Source organism: Heptranchias perlo, chromosome 11, assembly GCF_035084215.1.
Source record: "Heptranchias perlo isolate sHepPer1 chromosome 11, sHepPer1.hap1, whole genome shotgun sequence".
In the NCBI taxonomy this organism is placed as follows: Eukaryota; Metazoa; Chordata; class Chondrichthyes; order Hexanchiformes; family Hexanchidae; genus Heptranchias; species Heptranchias perlo.
This window is the reverse complement of record NC_090335.1, coordinates 35,135,441-35,155,136: the sequence shown is the minus strand read 5'-3', so window position 1 is coordinate 35,155,136 and position 19,696 is coordinate 35,135,441. Positions and strand designations below refer to the sequence as shown.

Here is a 19,696-nt window from a genome sequence, read left to right as displayed (position 1 = left end):
CACATTCATAGTAGGAGTGGAGAAAATTGGGGCAGAGGACCAAATGACTATATGACGTAGTTAACACACTAATGGATCACTGATGATCAGATTGGCAGAAGCATGGAGCCAGAACATTTCGTGGTTCTGTCAATCAGAATGGTCTGGGACATACTTTGCAGGGGGAAAAACATAACTTTTTTACCATCATTCAGTAATTGCTGAGGAAGAAGATGAAGCTTTAAAATCAAATAATATAAATTTTAAGTGAAAATGAGTTTGTACTATGCTGGAACCTGGAACTGTTTTGTGTGTAAGGTGTTCTTAGCCACACTTGAAAACATTTTACACACATTTGTCCATACTGTTTTTTGACACTGATTGCCAATGCTGCACTTTGTAGCTACCATACAAAGAATTTCAGTTCTACTATGATCATGTACCACTATATCAGGATGTACATGCCCTCTATTGGTAACAAAAGTTTTCTCAGTTTGTTAATTTACTGTTACCAGAGATAAGAACCATGATGTGGAGATGCCGGTGATGGACTGGGGTGGACAAATGTAAGGAGTCTTACAACACCAGGTTATAGTCCAACAGCAGAAATAGGTACAGGAATAGGCCATACGGCCCCTCGAGCCTGCTCCGCCATTCAATAAGATCGTGGCTGATTTTCTACCTCAACTCTACTTTCCTGCCCAACCCCCATATCTTTTGATTTCCTTAGTGTCCAAAAATCTATCGATCTCCGTCTTGAATATACTTAACGACTCAGCATCCACAGCCCTCTGGGATAGAGAATTCCAAAGATTCACAAACCTCTGAGTGAAGAAATTTTTCCTCATCTTGGTCCTAAATGGCCGACCCCTTATCTTGAGACTATGACCCATAGTTCTAGACTCTCCAGCCAGGGGAAACAGCCTCTCAGCATCTACCCTGTCATGCCCTCTAAGAATTTTATACATTTCAATGAGATCACCTCTCATTCTTCTAAACTCCAGAGAATATAGAGATAAATCTTATTATTGGTGAGGAAACTGGAACAGAGTGCCATCTAGCACCATCTGTTCTTCCTGCAAGTTCATAACAGATTTGCCTTTACACACAAATGTTTAATAAGCCACAGTCCAATTATGAACAAAATGCAAATACTGCCGAAAATAAAAATCTGAAACAAAAACAGGAAATGCTTGAAACACTCAACAGGTCAGGCATCTATGGAGAGAACAGTAAAGTTGCCATTTCAGGTATGGACCCTTCACCAGAGCTGGAAGATATTACAGATGAATAATTTGATCATTTGGGTCCATACCCAAAATGTCAACTTGTCTGTTTTCTCCACAGACACTGCCTGACCTTCAGAGTGTTTCCAGCACTTTTTGTTTTTGTTTCCACTTTAGATTGTCACCTATACTCTTCTGAACAAATTGTAACCCTAAAAAAATTTCCCCTTCAGCATCCACATATATTGTCAGTTTATAAATACAGATGCTTAGATTTGTAATAATTAGATTATAATATTGGTGGTGTCTTTTAATCAAAATGTCAAAAATGTGATGCGTGTACGTGTGATGAGTCGTGACTTCTCAGATTTGTAAAATTGGAAACAAACTTTTTCTCTCCTTGTTGAGCTGCCTGCCTTCACTTGTCTTACATAGAATTTACAGCACAGAAACAGGCTATTCGGTCCAACTAGTCTATGCCTGAATTTATGCTCCACGCGAGCCTCCTCCCATCCTACTTCAACTAATCCTATCAGTATACCCTTCTATTCCTTTCTCCCTGATGTACTTGCTTCCCCTTAAATGCATCTATGCTATTCGCCTCAACTACTCCATGAGGTAGCAAGTTCCACGTTCTAACCACTCTCTGGGTAAAGAAGTCTCTCCTGAATTTCTTCTTAGATTTATTAGTGACTGTCTTATATTTATGACCCCAAGCTTTGAATTTTCCCACAAACAGAAACATTTTATCAATATCTACCCTATCAAACCCCTTCATAATTTTAAGAACCTCTATTAGGTCATCTCTCAGACTTCTCTTTTCTAGAGAAAAGAGCTTCAGCCTGTTCAGTCTTTCCTGATAGTTATAATCTCTCAGTTCTGGTATCATCCTTGTAAAATCTTTTCCCATCTCCACACTCTTTTGGCAACCTTTATTGTCTCTTCTATCAACACTGTTGTGGTTAGTGCTCCTTGTTGGTTTCTTTTTTGCTCCTTCAAAATGTTATCCCTTATGCTGTTCCTCCTCATTGCATCTTTTCTCAACAGCATTGTTAATTTCAAGAATTCTTAGAGGAATCGTGGATGGCAAACAGTATCTAACCACTTTGTGGTACAACAGAATGGAGCTCCATTGCATTGACATTCATACAATTTTTAAACAACAGTATGACTTGCAGATGTCTGTACACTAGAACTGTCAAAACCTGTTTGTTCCATTGCACAAGTACTTCTGTATAATGAGAAAAGCAACAAAGTTTCTGGCTTTGTTCTGAGTGATATGTAAACATAGAAGAAATAGGGAAAAATGAGGGAGAAATACAAAAACCCAAGATAGAGAGGCATTTTTTTCTACAGACTTCAGCACCCCTCTGGTACCCTGCTCAAGTTGCTATTCTTCATATGGGTGTCTAGACAGTGAAATCTGGATCTACTGCCTATTGGGTTCCTGGATATGGTGACATTGGGGAAACCCCATCCCAACCAGAGCAGCATGCTGGTTCATTTTCCACTGAACAAGACCAGCAGCAGTAGAAGGCCTCATTCCTTTAGGGATGTGGCCATCCTGCATGCTATTTCCCACAGTTTTGGTGTGCAGGACATCTAATGTGAAGAAAGCATATTTTAACTGGATATCCAGCATTGCTAAGCAGTGGTATCTTGGAAATAACAGTAATATAAAGGGAAGTTTCATCTTTAGCTTTTTTTTTCTTTTGGTACTTAGGTTCTCATGAACATTTATGTCATTTGAGGTAAAGTAATTATTCACCCATCCCAGCAACACCACTGGTACCAATGGGCTTCCCAGTATAAATCTCCTTACCTGTCACATCTGGAAGAAGAGGGTGACCTATGGAGGGACACCGGGCAGGTCAGGCTGCAGAAGGTGCTGTGAGCCCATTAACTGTTACCTGCATACTCACAACTGCAGATAGGGGTGGTACCATGAAGTAGCAGAGGGCAACCCTCTGCGCAGTTACCTCATGCAGCACCACCTCTGCTTCAACAGCCATCAAATGGGGTTGAGCAAGGCTGTGTGATCACTAGCCTGCAGACTTGGGGGCCTGTAACTTGGGTTTCTTTTGCTTCCATTTTTGCATATCTTAGCTCTCTGTCCTTTCAGCATTGGTAGTAGCTGCTAATGGGTTGACATGCCTTTTGAGGCACTCCAAGAGGTTTTCGAATTTTTGTCCCTTCTATTACGGTGCCAGTTTTAATTGTTCTTTCATCCCTTTTTAAATGTGACTTGCATGCAGTTTTTCTTCTCTCACCACAAGTCGGCTCTTGGGATCCACCCAACTTACACCAGATGCTGACCTCTGGAAATTAGATGTAAACAGCCCATTTTCATTTCGATGTGTTTTAAAAGCTACCAGTAGCTATTCTGACCACAATAACAGCAAGAAAGGAGAATGTAGGTTTGAGTTGGTTGCTCGATCAAGAGGAGCATCAGCCATGTCAGATCTTGTTCTTGCCTGTGACTGTGCACACTTTCCAGCCAGGTTCACTGGATGGCAAACAGGACTGTGATCCCTGGTTGATAACACCCTCCTCCACTCCAGGTCAATTGTAGCAAACCCCACTACCAACTGGAGATTTGCTAACTAAACATAAATCTGGCACTTTTTTTGTCTTTATGGTTCAGTACCATGCTATGTAGTGCAATTACTCCCAGAGCCATTAGACAAGCCATTAATGCTGACTTAAGTGTAGCTTAACTTAACAGCATGCCTGTTGCACCACTAACATATTTGTCCACCACAATATTTGACTGTCTGATACTACACTGTACCTCTCTCTGCAAGGTCAAATTCTCCTCCTCCTCCTCCAGGATTATTTTGGAGGCTGACGATAAACCCAGACTCCAGAACAACCAACTAACTGCCTCCTCTTTCAGGTAATCTTGTATCTATGGCTCTTTGTTCTTGATCCCTCAAATACTGGAAACAAGTCTGCTTCTATCTACCCTGTCCCATTATTTAATAATTTTAAATACCTCTATTTTATTGCCCTGGAATCTGCATTGATCTAACAAAGGAGGACAGCTTTGCAAGTCTTTCTTAGTAATTACTTCCTTAGACTAGGCAACTTCATAGTGAATCTGCGTTGTATCCTCTCTAAAGCCTCAACATGCTTCCTACAATGAGGAGCCTAATACATGGTATCATTACCTCTTAGCTTTTATATTCTGTACCTCAAGGTAAAATCTAGAATTATATTAGCTTTTTTAAAGCCTTATCAAACTGAGGTGTGACGTTTAATGTTCTGTGAACATGTACCCACAAGTCCCTCTACTCTTTCGCAGCACCAAGCCTAATTCCAAACAGAGACTTCCAAACTCAACATTGAGTTCAACAACTTCATATCATAACCACTGCTCCCATTTTTTTCAGACAGCTGGTGCTGGTAATGGTTCTGATGTTGCCATTTACAGCTCCTCTAGATCCATCTTTTGTTTCTTTACTTGTCCCATTACCACCCCCTTTTTCCTTGCACCATCATCCCGGCAGTTCTGACAAAAGGTCATCGACCTGAAACGTTAACTCTGTTTCTTTCTCCACAGATGTTGCCTGACTTGCTGAGTATTTCCAGCATTTTCTGCTTTTATTCCATCATCCCTTTTCTCATTTAATGAGTCCTGCCCTCCACCCAGGCCATTCCCTTTTGTTCTCTCCTCCCCCCAACCTCTTTCCCCGACTCTGTACTTGCTTATAAACTGTTAAATCTCTAACTTCTTCCAGTTCGGACGAAATGCCATCGACCTGATATTTACGGGGAGGCAGGCAGGGACGGAGTGGGAGCGACTTGTAGCGGCCGGGAGACCCGGAAGTACGGGAAACAGAGATCCTGCTGAATTTAACGGCAGGACTTCATTTGAATTTTTTTTTCTCAGTTTCCCGGCCGGCAGCCAGCCAGATTGAGAGGTTGGCTGGCTTTCGGGCGGGAAGGCCTGTGGTACAAGGCAGCAGTCGGGGCCCGGAGTGGGGAGAGAGATCGCAGGGAGGGGGCGAACGCGGCAGACTAGCTTTGGGTGCCAGGGAGAAGCACTCCTGCTTCTGGCCGTTAAATCTAAACAGCTGCTAAAATCTGAGGCACATAGCCTCATTAACATGCTTAAATTACTGAGCTGCCTCTCGAGACCAGGTTACTCGCCCACCCTGGTTAAACCGGAAGTAGGTGTGTTCACGGCGGGTTGGGGTCGGGTTTCAGATTTTTAAGAATTTAACCTGTGCCCATCCTGGGGGGTTAAAATTCCCTCCCTTTATCTCTGTTTCTTTCCACAGATGCTGCCTGACTCTATACAGTAATAAAGGCACATTGTGAGATTAAAGACCCATAGAAAAATGACATTTAATATAATGTAAATACATATGGGTAGAACTAATTCACAAGGTTGCATCCTGGTACTTCAGTTGGATACTGTAGCCAGTTTGCTTGTCTCAGACAAGTGAAACTATTTTGAGATAATTAAAGCTTTCTTGTAGGGAAATATTATTTAAGATGTGTAAAATAGGATATACATTGCTGGTTAGAGAATTTTTAAAAAAGAAAGGGGTAAAACATAAAAGTAAACCTTTCACCACTGGTGCAGTCAGCGTCTTCAGAAATAACAAGAGCTAAGCTGTTAAATAGAAGTTTTTAAAAAAAGAGAGGACTGCTTTTTTTTAAAAAAAGGAGCAGTTGTAATAGATTGCAAATTAACAAAGCGTTTAGGGGAAGGCTAAACCGGAGGAGGAGGAGGAGGAGTCTCCGTACGTGCTTTTCATTGGCGGGCCTGAAACGAAGTTGTAATCCCATGTCACTATTCATTCTGATTAACAAAACCCTTAGTGATGTAGTTACCCATGCAACAAATTGAGTTTTGTTTGGGATAACATGTTCATCTCTGGCTGCCTGTAATGAGGGGTCCTAGGCAACAATTTAAAAATAAAGTGACATTTTCATTTTTATAAAATCCCATTTATTTTTTTCATGCATCCTTTTATCCCTCTTAGATACCTTTTATTACTTACTGACTAATATTAAATTATCTAATTTTAATTAAATGCAAGTTATGTTGATTGTAATAAACTTGTTAAAATTGCGTGAATAGATTGCAGTAGACTAACGGAATGTTAACTTTGGATATAGGCTATCAGAAATGTAACTATTGTTTCTCTGCTTTATAAATCTTAGTTGCGGCAGATATTCTGGAACTTCCTTTGGTGTCATAACAAGGACAGCACAAGGTTCAGGGTTATGGGATCCAGATCCTCGACTATTTTATCAGCTTGCTATATAGCTGTATCTGTGCAACTTTACAGTACTTTGGCAAACCTACAAATACTCTTCAATGGAGAAGTAGTAAGTCGCGGTTTAGCCAGGCAACTATATATTCAGAATTTTTCTTTTTTTAAAAAAGAAACTGCTGCAGTTAGCAATCGTCAGCCGTGGCTCACTGGTAGAACTCTCGCCTCTGATTTTGACGGTCGTGGGTTCAAGTCCCACTCCAGAGACTTGAGCACATAATCAGTGCAGTAGTGAAAGAGTGCTGCACTGTCGGAGGTGTTGTCTTTCGGATGAGATGTTAAACCGAAGCCCCGTCTGCCCTCTCTGGTGGTGTAAAGGATCCCATGGCACTATTTGAAGAAGAGCAGGGAGTTCTTTCGGTACTTTGACCAAATTTTATCACCCAACCAACATCACTAAAAACAGATTAGCTGGTCAGTATCTCATTGCGGTTTTTGGGATCTTGCTATGCACAAATTGGCTGCCGTGCTTCCCTATGTTATAACAATAGAACTATAGTTTTACTACTGGATAAGAACATAAGAAATAGGAGCAGGAGTAGGCCATACAGCCCCTTGAGCCTGCTCCGCCATTCAATAAGATCATGGCTGATCTTCAACCTCAATTCCACTTTCCTGCTTGATTTCCCCGAGAGTCGAAAAATCTATCTATCTCAGCCTTGTACATATTCAATGACTCAGCATCCACAGCCCTCTGAGATAGAGAATTCCAAAGATTCACAACCCTCTGTGAAGAAATTCCTCCTCATCTCAGTCCTAAATGGCTGACCCCTTATCCTGAGTCCTGAATGGATCTTCCATTCGTCATAAATTCTCTGATCATGGTCTACTTATTGGCTAATTTCCCTGACAAGTATATCAGTATACCCAATTTTGAAGGTGGGTGATTATTAGTCATAGCAGCATTTGACTTGATGTGTTGATGCCAGAGAAGGCCTTTAAATCTGGACAGAGGGTTCACCTTTATTGGGCATCTAGCTGGCAAGCAGGTGTTTAACCTGGATGTATCTAGCGGTTCCCTCATTGTATATGTACACACTGTCAGAAGGTATTTATCTGTAGTTGTTAATGGAAAGAAAAACTTGCATTTATACAGTGTCTTTCATGACCTCAGGATATCCCAAAGCACTTTACAGCCAATGAATTACTTTTTTGAAGTCTAGTCACTGTTGTAATGTAGGAAACGCAATGGAAGGGATGCACTATATCTTTTCAGTTCCACTATATTTTAAAGAGAAAGGTGCTCAGTATTTAGGGCGAGTGCATTTAAAAAAAAAATCATCTTTACTTAAAATGTTGTGAAGAATATCCACATTAGTCCTTCAGAGCCCTCAGACTAATATTGTATGTACAAAGAGAGAATGTTTGCTTCACTTTTCATTTTAAAGATAATAAAACTGCAAATTTTAATATACAAAAACTCAGTAGGGTGCAGTCCCAATATTGTAAAGGTGTTTTGTAAATCAGGTGTACAGTTTCTGAAGGGTGCAAATATATGGTGAAATTGAATTGGACTTTATTTCCTTCTTTTAACAGGTGGCTCCTTCATTTAGCTGTACCTTGATAGGCATGCCATAATTGGTGATCTTTAATTATATTCACTGAAAAATTATTTTTAATGGTAAGTACAATGGGGATGTGTTTCTAAACAAATTACTTAAATCTGAAACCTCAAGACTGCAAGTATATCTTGAAAGATGTATTTTATGATGAGTGCTTGCTTTACCATTTTGAAGATCAAATCCAGTAGGGTATTCAGATTAAATTTCTAGCCATAGCCTAATATATCCCTTGGTTTTACGGGCTATTTCAAGTTATGGCTAGAAATTTGAGACAAATATCTGATTGTTTATTAAAAATTTACATAATTTTTAAAAAATCAGCGACTTAGCTGGCCTTTTCATTTGGGCTACAATCATTGCCACATTTCTGAGACTGGATGGTAAAATATAATTTCTTTATTTAACCTCAGCTTTCAGCAGTGACTGTTTGAAGAAGGGGCGAGAAGGTGAGGCTAAGGTGAGAAATGTTTTGTTCCAGTATTGTAATTAAACATGGTGAAGAAGGTAGTTTTAATCAGAAGACTAGTTCTTGCTCAGTTTTTTTTTAAAAAGTTATGTTGGGTGGGGTTTTTTCCACAGGAATATTTGAGGTTGAACTTGTTATGGAACTTTATCCTGGATGATTATTTCATTAAAAATTCTCACTAGTCTGTGATCTGGGAGCAAATATTTTTATGTTGGGACCCAGTAGATGATGTTTCACAATAATTTGAACAAATAAATGTGTCTCCAAATGTTGTTTTCCAAATAACATGCAATGTAAATCATACATTCATGTAGATTCTCATGATCTGTGAGGGTGTGACTTATGTGCCAGTTTGATTGAGTTTTGTTACCTGTGTCTCGTACACATTGTTCAGAAATCATTTTTTTAAATGTTTAAATCTAAAATAGAAATTTTTAAAGATTGGGAGACATAAATATTTACTGCCTCTATTTAAGTGCAAATAAGAAGTAGGAATAGGTCATACGGCCCCTCGAGCCTGCTCCGCCATTCAGTAAGATCATGGCCAATCTTCTACCTCAACTCCACTTTCCCACCCTATCTCCAGATCCCTTGATTCCCTTAGTGTCCAAAAATCTATCGATCTCAGTTTTGAGATACTCAGCGACTGAGCATCCACAGCCATTTGGGGTAGAGAATTCCAAAGATTCACAACCCTCTGAGTGACGAAATCTTTCCTCATCTCAGTCGTACATGGCTGACCCCTTAACCTGAGATTATGATCTCTAGTTCTAGACTCTCCAGCCAGGTGGAACAGCCTCTCAGCCTCTACCTTGTCAAGCCCTCTAAGAAGTTTGTACATTTCAATGAGATCACCTCTCATTCTCCTAAACTCCAGCGAACATAGGCCCATTCTACTCAATCTCTCCTCAAAGGGCAACTCACTCATCCCAGGAATCAATCTAGTGAACCTTCATTGCACTTCCTCTAAGGCAAGTATATTCTTCCTAAAGAGACCAAAACTGTACACAGTACTCCAGGTGTGGTCTTACCAGAGCCCTATATAATCGCAGCAAGACTTCCTTTTACTTACCATTTGCGTTCCTAATTCTTGCTTTACCTACATGTTAACTTTCTGTGATTCGTGTACAAGGACACCCAAAGGACATTTGTGCCTAATCTATCTACTTGTGCTCTTCCAGCTGGACAATGACCAGAGGTGGATACCTTGGCTGTACTTTTTCTCCCTCCCTAGCCCAAGGAAGCTGAAGTCAATTGTAACTGATTTTCCCATTCTCCTTTCCTTTGCTGGATTACATAGAATAACATAGAATGTACAGCACAGAAACAGGCCATTCGGCCTAACAGGTCCATGCCAGTGTTTATGCTTCACACGAGCCTCCTCCCTCCCCACTTCATCTAACCCTGTCAGCATATTCTTCTATTCCTTTCTCCCTCATGTACTTATCTGACTTCACCTTAAATGCATCTATGCTAGTCGCCTCAACTAGTCCTTGTGGTAGCGAGTTCCACATTCTAATCACTCTCTGGGTAAAGAAGTTTCTCTTGAATTCCCTATTGGATTTATTGGTGACTATCTTATATTTATGGCCCCTAGTTCTGGTCTCCCTCGCAAGTGGAAACATCTTCTTTACGTCTACGAGGATATCAGAGCTGAGATTGGATTTGAATCTGGGATTTCTCTGGTCCTTATAACTGAGTATAAACCACATGATATATTTACCCACTACATTATTGGGAGAGCTTCAGTTTTTTTTTAAAAAGTATTTATCTCCCCATTTCCTTTTTTAGTTTCCAAACACCATCTGCTATAGAGAGGTCAAGTAACCTGCTTCCAGACCCCTTTTTAATGATGCTTTGAAATTAAATGCCATGAGGTGTGTAAGAATGGTCTAGGGATAAAGTTTTCCCCATTAATTTTCTTTTTCTCCCTGTGGGGAAATGATTAGCCTCTGCTTGCTTCCTCCTTACAATAGCAGAGTTGAGATTGGGTAATTTGACTGCAGGGGTTTACAGATGTAAGCATACAGTTTTATGCCATTTACAGCTCGCATTTCTTGTAGGGATTCTGAAACTCCATCATTAAAATTATTGGAATGCCTGGAATCCCTAGGTTAGTAGAAGCTTTGCTAAATGAGTACGACTGATTATATATAATGTATGTGTGAAATGAAATGTGCACATCGACTTTTGTTTGGATATAGTCACTCTAGTTAGCCATTAAATAGTATGGTTTAAAAAAAAAGCTAATCCACGATATACCCCAGCCATTGGGATTCTCCAAATTCTGAGTCAGTGGAGTCTGAATAAATCTAATTCAGCTATAGAATTCCAGTGTTCTATTCCCAGTAATGCCCAATTATATAAAAGTTATAATGGCCAAATAATTTAGTAGAAATTAATATATTGTTTTCATTTAACAGCCAGGGAATACAAGTCCATGGCATAAAACTGGTCATGTTGCTGCTTTGATAGGCATGGTTGACGTTATGAATGAAATCCAGTGGAGTGTTGAAGGCAAAATTGTCAAATTCATCCGAACTTTGGATTTCAGTTAGCAGTCTGCAATGGTTGTAAACTCTTTTACTATTTATGCATTTACTGATGTGAAAAACAAATAATGTTGTGTATAGTAATGCAAGTGGTGAGAAATTCCTTAAAGCATCTTGATTTGTTTAACAGATTTAGCAGTGACTGATGAAATTTGCAGACCATGGATGAAGATGTAGGAGGGCTTGAACTGCAGCAACAAGAGCCCAAGGTGATTTTTGATAACACAGGTAATCCAAATACAGATATGTATTAAGTAACTTGAAGAATATTTAAGTGATATTTATATACTACACTGGAATCTTTCAAGGCACCATTTCCAATATATAAGTCCTAACTTGATGAAGAAGAATAGAACTTGTTAAAATAGGGTTTAAACTGTTGAGGAGTTACCTTTTGGATATGTCAATGTTATTTGTATAATCAGTCCAAATCGTGGATTGTATTTGCGTAGGGCACAGCTCCCAAGGTTTTTTAAGATGTGGAGATGCCAGTGATGGACTGGGGTTGACAATTGTAAACAATTTTACAACACCAAGTTATAGTCCAACAATTTTATTTTAAAATTCACAAGCTTTCGGAGGCTTCCTCCTTTCTCAGGTGAATGTCAAGAAATCCTCGAACCTCTCGCATTTATAAATCACAGAACAATACCTGGTGATTACAGAAAGTCTTTTCAACTGCCCGTTGCCAAGGCAACCAAAGTGTTCAGACAGATAGGTGTTACCTACAGGGCCACCGAATATACAAACGGCCAGAACAAAAAAAAACAGAGCGAGAGGCAGAAACATAGAAACATCTGGAAGGAAAAGACAGCAATTGACCCGTTATATTAAAACCAGAAAATTTTTGTTCGCTGATGGGGTTACGTGTAGTGTGACATGAACCCAAGATCCTGGTTGAGGCCGTCCTCGTGGGTGCGGAACTTGGCTATCAATTTCTGCTCGACGATTTTGCGTTGTCGTGTGTCTCGAAGGCCACCTTGGAGTATGCTTACCCGAAGGTCAGTGGCTGAATGTCCTTGACTGCTGAAGTGTTCCCGACTGGGAGGGAACCCTCCTGTCTGGCGATTGTTGCGCGGTGTCCGTTCATCCGTTGTCGCAGCGTCTGCATGGTCACCCAAATGGTCTTATCCAATGGTCTTACCCAAACACACGGAACAGCCATGGGGACCAAATTCGCACCCCAATACGCCAACATTTTCATGCACAAGTTCGAGCGGGACTTCTTCACTGCACAGGACCTCCAACCAACGCTATACACCAGATACATCGACGACATATTCTTTCTATGGACCCACGGCGAAGAATCACTAAAGAGACTACACGATAACATTAACAAGTTCCATCCCACCATCAAGCTCACCATGGACTACTCCTCAGAATCAGTTTCTTTCTTGGACACAGGAATCTCCATCAAAAACGGGCACCTCAGCACCTCACTCTACCGCAAGCCCACGGACAACCTCACGATGCTCCACTTTTCCAGCTTCCACCCTAGCCACGTCAAAGAGGCCATCCCCTATGGACAGGCCCTGCGAATACACATGGTCTGATCAGACGAGGAGGAAAGCGATGGACACCTACAGACGCCCTAGTAAGAACGGGATATGACGCTCGACTCATCGATCGACAGTTCTGACGGGCCACAGCAAAAAATCGCATCGACCTCCTCAGAAGACTAACACGGGACGCAACCAACAGAGTCCCCTTCGTCGTCCAGTACTTCCCCGGAGCGGAGAAACTACGCCATGTTCTCCGCAGCCTTCAACATGTCATCAATGACGACGAACACCTCGCTATGGCCATCCCCACACCTCCACTACTCGCCTTTAAACAGCCACCCAACCTCAAACAGACCATCGTTCGCAGCAAATTACCCAGCTTTCAGGAGAACAGCGTCCACGACACCACACAACCCTGCCACGGTAACCTCTGCAAGACATGCCAGATCATCGACACATACCACCATCACATGAGAGGACACCACCCACCAGGTGCATGGTTCATACTCCTGTGACTCGGCCAACGTTGTCTACCTCATACGTTGCAAGAAAGGATGCCCCAAAGCATGGCACATTGGCGAGACCATGCAGACGCTGCGACAACGGATGAACGGACACCGCGCAGGAGGGTTCCCTCCCAGTCGGGGAACACTTCAGCAGTCAAGGACATTCAGCCACTGACCTTCGGGTAAGCGTACTCCAAGGCGGCCTTCGAGACACACGACAACGCAAAATCGTCGAGCAGAAATTGATAGCCAAGTTCCGCACCCATGAGGACGGCCTCAACCAGGATCTTGGGTTCATGTCACGCTACACGTAACCCCACCAGTGAACAAAAATTTTCTGTTTTTAATATAACGGGTCAATTGCTGTCTTTTCCTTCCGGATGTTTCTATGTTTCTGCCTCTCTTTTTTTTTTGTTCTGGCCGTTTGTATATTCGGTGGCCCTGTTGGTAACAGCTATCTGTCTGAACACTTTGGTTGCCTTGGCAACGGGCAGTTGAAAAGACTATCTGTAATCACCAGGTATTGTTCTGTGATTTATAAATGCGAGAGGTTCGAGGATTTCTTGACATTCACCTGAGGAAGGAGGAAGCCTCCGAAAGCTTGTGAATTTTAAAATAAAATTGTTGGACTATAACTTGGTGTTGTAAAATTGTTTACAAAGGTTTTTTAAAAGTTACTTTTCATTTCAACATCCTCCGCCTACCATCAAATTAAAATAATTATTGGATCGACGATAGAAACAAAAGAGGTACAAAAGATAGTCAAGTGCTTTGAATCATTCTTGGTCCTGATGGACATTTGGTCTTTCCATTATTTACAGTTAAATTTGTGCACAGCAGTAAAGTGACCAATTAATCTATTTTATTGGTATTCGTTGTCGTATGAAAGTTGGCTGCAATACTGCTAGTCCCGCATTGAATGGTGCCATGGGGTTTTGAACATCCACATGAACAGGAAGATGGGGCCTTAATTTAACATTTCACCTAACAGGTGGCACCACTGACATTGCTGCATTTCCTCAGTAGTGCACGGAAGTATCAGCTTAGATTGAGTGCCCATGTCCTGGAGTGGGATTCATCAAGTCAGTTCTCGTTAGAACTCCATTAGGAATAGGCTAACCCTTGGGCAACTGTCCATTATCTGATTCATCAAGAATGAACTTTGCATCTAACCTCAGTATCAGAAGTTAATCGAATACTGTCTTTCCTGTTACTGAACATAGGCTTGAGCACCTCTGGGTCCAGCTATTTGGCTGACCAATCATGCCAGTCTTCAGTGATAAGATTACTTTGACCATTTTTGGCATAGATGGCTGCCCCATTTCTCACATTTAAAAAAAAATGTCTGCAATTGATTCTTCTGTACTGTGTTAGTGTGTTTGATTGTGCTTACCCCAGCCAAAGATCATCTTTTACATAAATCAAATTTTGTTATTGGCCCATTTTGGTTAGAACGGTAAAAACGGATCAACCCATAAATAAAACATGCTGTGCAAAGTTACCTTCAAATCTAAACTACTATGGTTGCTTTGGTTGAAGGTCTTTATTTTAATAATGTATTAACATGACAACTGTGGGATTATGCAGCAGACACCACCAGCTGAAAGTATGTGGTACAGGATAGTTTTAAGTTGTTTTCGAAAACTTTTATGTAAACTGAATCACTCAAAGTAGAAAGTCGTCCAGTCCAGATGGGATGCATCCTAGGTTACTGAGGGAAGTAAGGGTGGAAAGTGCGGAGGATCTGGCCACAATCTTCCAGTCCTCCTTAGATAATGGGGATGGTGCCAGAGGACTGGAGGATTGAAAATCTTACACCCCTGTTCAAAAAAAGGGAGAGCGATAAACCTGGCAATTACAGTCCAGTCAGCCTAATGTCAGTGATGGGGAAACTTTTAGAGACCGTAATCCAGGACAAAATTAATTGGCACTTGGAAAAGTATGGGCTAATGAATGAAAGTCAGCACGGATTTGTTAAAGGAAAATCGTGTTTGACTAACTTGATTGAGTTCTTTGATGAAGTAATGGGGAGGGTTGATGAGGGTAGTGCGGTTGATGTTTTATATATGGACTTTCAAAAGGCATTTGATAAAGTACCACATAATAGACTTGTTAGCAAAATTAAAGCTGGGGATTAAAGGGACAGTGGTAGCGTGGATATAAAATTGGCTAAGGGACAGAAAGCAGAGAACAGTGGTGAATGGTTGCTTTTCAGACTGGAGCGAAGTGTACGGTGGTGTTCCCCAGGAGTCGATATTAGGACCACTGCTCTTTTTGATATATATTAATCACCTGGACTTGGGTATAGCGGGTAAAAATTCAAAGTTTACAGATGACACGAAACTCGGAAATGTAGTAAACAATGTGGAGGATAGTAACAGACTTCAGGAGGACATGGATAGACTGGTGAAATGGGCAGACACGTGGCAGATGAAATTTAACGCTGCAAAGTATGAAGTGATGCATTTGGGTAGAAAGAATGAGAAGAGGCAATATAAACTGGTACAATTTTAAAGAGATTGCAGGAACAGGGAGACCTGGGGATGTAGGTACACAAATCTTGAAGGTGGCAGGGCAAGTTGAGATGCTGTTAAAAAAGCATATGGGATCCCGGGCTTTATTAATGGATGCATGGAGTACAAAAGTAAGGAAGTTATGCTAAGCCTTTATAAAACACTGGTTAGGCCTCAGCTGGAGTATTGTGTCCAATTCTGGGCACCACATTTTAGGAATGATGTCAAGGCCTCAGAGAGGGTGCAGAAGAGATTTATTAGAATGGTGCCAGGGATGAGGGACTTCAGTAATGTGGAGAGATTGGAGAAGCTGGGGTTGTTCTCCTTAGAACAGAGAAGGTTATGGGGAGATATAATAGAGGTGTTCAAAATCATGAATGGTTTTGGTAAGAGTAAATAGGGAGAAACTGTTTCCAGTGGCAGAAGGGTCAGTAACCAGAGGACACAGATTTAAGGTGATCAGCAAAAGAGCCAGAGACGACATGAGGAAACATTTTTTTACGCAGCAAGTTGTAATGATCTGGAATGCACCGCCTGAGGGGGTAGTGGAAGCAGATTCAATAGTAACTTTTAAAAGGGAATTGGATAAATACTTGAAGGGAAAAAATTTACAGGGCTATGGGGAAAGAGCAGGGGAATGGGACTAATTGGATAACTCTTTCAAAGAGCCGGCTCAGACAAGATGGGTCAAATGGCCTCCTCATGTGCTGTACTTACACAGCTTAGTGATGTTTTATATATTAATATATTTGTCTATATGTTTACTATCCAATTTAAAATTCTCCTGGGTGTTTGCCGAAGTGTTACATTGAAATGTGAATTGTAAGATTTTTAGGTGAGCAATTATAGGTAAATGGATTTTTTTCATCTGGTTCTACCCTTGAAAATTGTAGAAATTCAGAATAATCTACTTGGAAGTAGATACTGCACTGACAGAATTGTGTTTATTTTTGTGTACAGGTTTAAGATCGGGAGGTTTACAGTTCATAGAAGATATATAATCCGTGGATAATCAATTGTGTTGATTGATTAGGGAAAGCCAGCATGGATTTGTTAAAGGCAAATCATGTTCAACCAACTTGATAGTGTTTTTTGATGAGGTAACAGAGAGGGGAGATGAGGGCAATGCGGTTGATGTGGTGTATATGGACTTTCAAAAGGCGTTAGATAAAGTGCCGCATAATAGGCTTGTCATCAAGATTGAAGTCCATGGAATAAAAGAGGCAGTAGCAGCATGGATACAGAATTGGCTAAGTAACAGGAAACAGAAAGTAGTGGTGAACGGTTGTTTTTTGGACAGGGGTCGGTACTAGGACCACTGCTTTTCTTGATATATGTTAATAATTTGGACTTGGGTGTACAGGGCACAATTTCCAAATTTGGAGATGACAGAAATCTTGGAAGTGTAATGAACAGTGAGGAGGATAGTGATAGACTTCAGGAGGATATAGACAGGCTGGTGGCATGGGTGGATACGTGGCAGATGAAATTTAATGCAGGTGATACACTTAGGTAGGAAGAATGAGGAGAAGCAATATAAACTAAAGGGCACAATTCTAAAAGGGGTACAGGAACAGAGAGATCTCGGGGTATATATACACAAATCATTGAAGATGGCAGGGCAGGTTGAGAAAGTGGTTAAAAAAGCATATGGGATTCTGGGCTTTATAAATAGAGGCATAAAGTACAAAAGCAAGGAAGTCACGATGAACCTTTATAAAACACTGGTTCGGCCAGAACTGGTGTGTTGTGTCCAGTTCTGGGCACCGCACTTTAGGAAGGATGTGAAGGCCTTAGAGGGGGTGCAGAAGAGATTTACTAGAATGATTCCAGGGATGAGGGACTTCAGTTGCGTGGAAAGACTGGAGAAGCTGGGGTTGTTCTCCTCCTTGGAGCAGACAAGGTTGAGAGGAGATTTGATAGAGGTGTTCAAAATCATGAAGAGTCTAGATAGAGTAGATAGAGAGAAATGCTCCCATTGGCGGAAAGGTCAAGAACCAGAGGACATAGATTTAAGGTGATTGGCTAAAGAGCCAAGGGTGACATGATGAAAAACTTTTTTACACAATGAGTGGTTAGGATCTGGAATGCACTGCCAGAGTGGGTGGTGGAGGCAGATTCAATCATGGCCTTCAAAAGGGAACTGGATAAGTACTTGAAAGGAAAACATTTGCAGGCTATGGGGATAAGGCAGGGGAGTGAGACTAGCTGGACTGCGCTTGCAAAGACCCGGCACGGACTCGATGGGCTGAATGGCCTCCTGTGCTGTAACCTTTCTATGATTCTATTTTACTCATTAGAAAAATGGCAGTAGCACAGCTAGAAATATCCTGGAAGGGGTTTTAGAATGGTGGCACTCTGATATATGAATTCCTGAGAATCCAATGGTATCAGAAACCCACATTGTTGTTATCCCACAACCCACAAGTTGCTGTTGGGTGTTTGGTTAAAAGTTGGATTCCTTTCTTTTTTGATAAGGGAATTGAAGGTCAAGACCTTGATTTGGAGCAGTTGTAGGAGAAAAAGTGCGAAGGGCTGAGCAATGCACAGAAGTTGTGGTACACTGCTTCTCCAGGACCACTTCCTGGACCATTTTTATAATGTAAAAGTGCCATTAGTAATGCGAAAAGTACTTTGACAGATTAGCATGAATTGTACATGTTTTTTTGGTCATGATAACAGTACTTCTACAAACATAAAAGATGATTCTGAAAAAAAATTCAACTGTAGCCACCAGATATTGAAAAATATGTGTTCTATATACATAGATTAGCTTGTTAACAATAGATTGTTAAATGTAATGAGTACAGAATAATCCCCATGTAAATGTTGAGAGCATAACTGAATATAGAGACGTTTACTTTTAATTGTACTCAAATGTTATTTTTTTGCATGTTAATAGAATGTTGTGAAAATAAAATTTTCCTTTTTCATTTTCCAGTTCAAGAAGTGACTTCTCAACACGTTGATGGACACCATATTCTTGTGGAAGTTCAAGAAACTGTTTTTGTAGATTCCAGTATTACCTCTGGATCCCACTTTGTCTCTGATGATACAGACTCTGTTATAATACAGGACGTCATTGAAGATGTTGTTGCTGAAGATGTTAATTGCCCTGATATTATTGAGGAGCCAGAAACTATCATTATTCCTGAACAAGTGCTGGACACAGATGTTACCACAGAGGAAACCTTGGGCACAGTCCCTGAGGATGTTTTGGCTTCTGACATCACCTCAGAGGCCATGTGTGTAGCAGAACATGTACTGACAAGTGAGTCGATACATGTGTCTGAAATGGCTACTGTTGAGCACGTTGCTGTCACAGAAGCTGAAATAGTCACGGACACCTTGTCGCCTGATGTAGAAGAGGTTCTGGTGACGGACTCTGCCACAGAGACTGTGGTAGACACGCGAGGTTTACACGTTCAGAGTCAGGAGACAGTTCCTGTCACGATCGAGGCTCCTGTAGGAAATAAAGGCACCAGCGAGGATTATTTAATGATTTCCTGTAAGTGACGAGAGAGGTAGGCCTTTGGCACATGGAAAATGAAGTATTAATGGATTTTATTGCTTTAGCCCTGAAAACTAGCTGAATGAATTGTTCAGTGTATCATAATATGTTGTATTGACAATACTGGGGCTGAGAAACTTTGCTAATTTGTGATTGGAATGTAAGGAAGGGAATGTAAGGTGAATTCATTTCAGTAAGACTTGTTTTGTAATTATAGAACTCCTTACAAACTCACTTCCTGCAGCTCCCACCTCCAAACCCTAAACTCTGAGCGCTGCAGACTTGTGTATTTCTGGCATGATTCTCTTGTCATCCAGTGTAAAATCTGACTCAACCATGTTGAACATTACTAAATGATCTGCATAATCTAAGATCATTCTGGTGGGTAAGGAGAATCCACAGCTATTTTTCTTTCCGACAAGTGCCTCCTCAGATCCCTTTGGCCCACCCCCTGACCCTCACCTCTAACACCGATTGTGAGGAACTCATAGACTTTGTCTCAAAGTTTGAGACCATTTACGCAGCTGCCATCTCTTCTCTCCCATCTCTCCACACACTGCAAATTCATCTTTCACAAGACCCACCCAATTC

General features: G+C 41.0%; 1 protein-coding gene across 6 annotated transcripts in view; it reads left to right on the top strand.

The window, feature by feature from the left end:
* LOC137327221 (zinc finger X-chromosomal protein-like) overlaps nucleotides 1–19,696 on the top strand; it is a 47,266-nt gene that overhangs the window by 6,182 nt on the left and 21,388 nt on the right. Inside the window, exons 2-6 of one of the 6 annotated variants that reach the window (XM_067992816.1) lie at nucleotides 8,030–8,114; nucleotides 8,466–8,512; nucleotides 10,585–10,634; nucleotides 11,204–11,301; nucleotides 18,536–19,102. In XM_067992816.1, the coding sequence (XP_067848917.1) occupies nucleotides 11,235–11,301; nucleotides 18,536–19,102 (634 nt within the window). In that variant the 5' untranslated portion in view covers nucleotides 8,030–8,114; nucleotides 8,466–8,512; nucleotides 10,585–10,634; nucleotides 11,204–11,234. Of the gene's footprint in view, nucleotides 1–4,009; nucleotides 4,102–8,029; nucleotides 8,115–8,465; nucleotides 8,513–10,584; nucleotides 10,635–11,203; nucleotides 11,302–18,535; nucleotides 19,103–19,696 lie in introns of those variants that run through there. The other 5 variants (XM_067992814.1, XM_067992813.1, XM_067992815.1 and 2 more) reach the window with 5 other exon arrangements.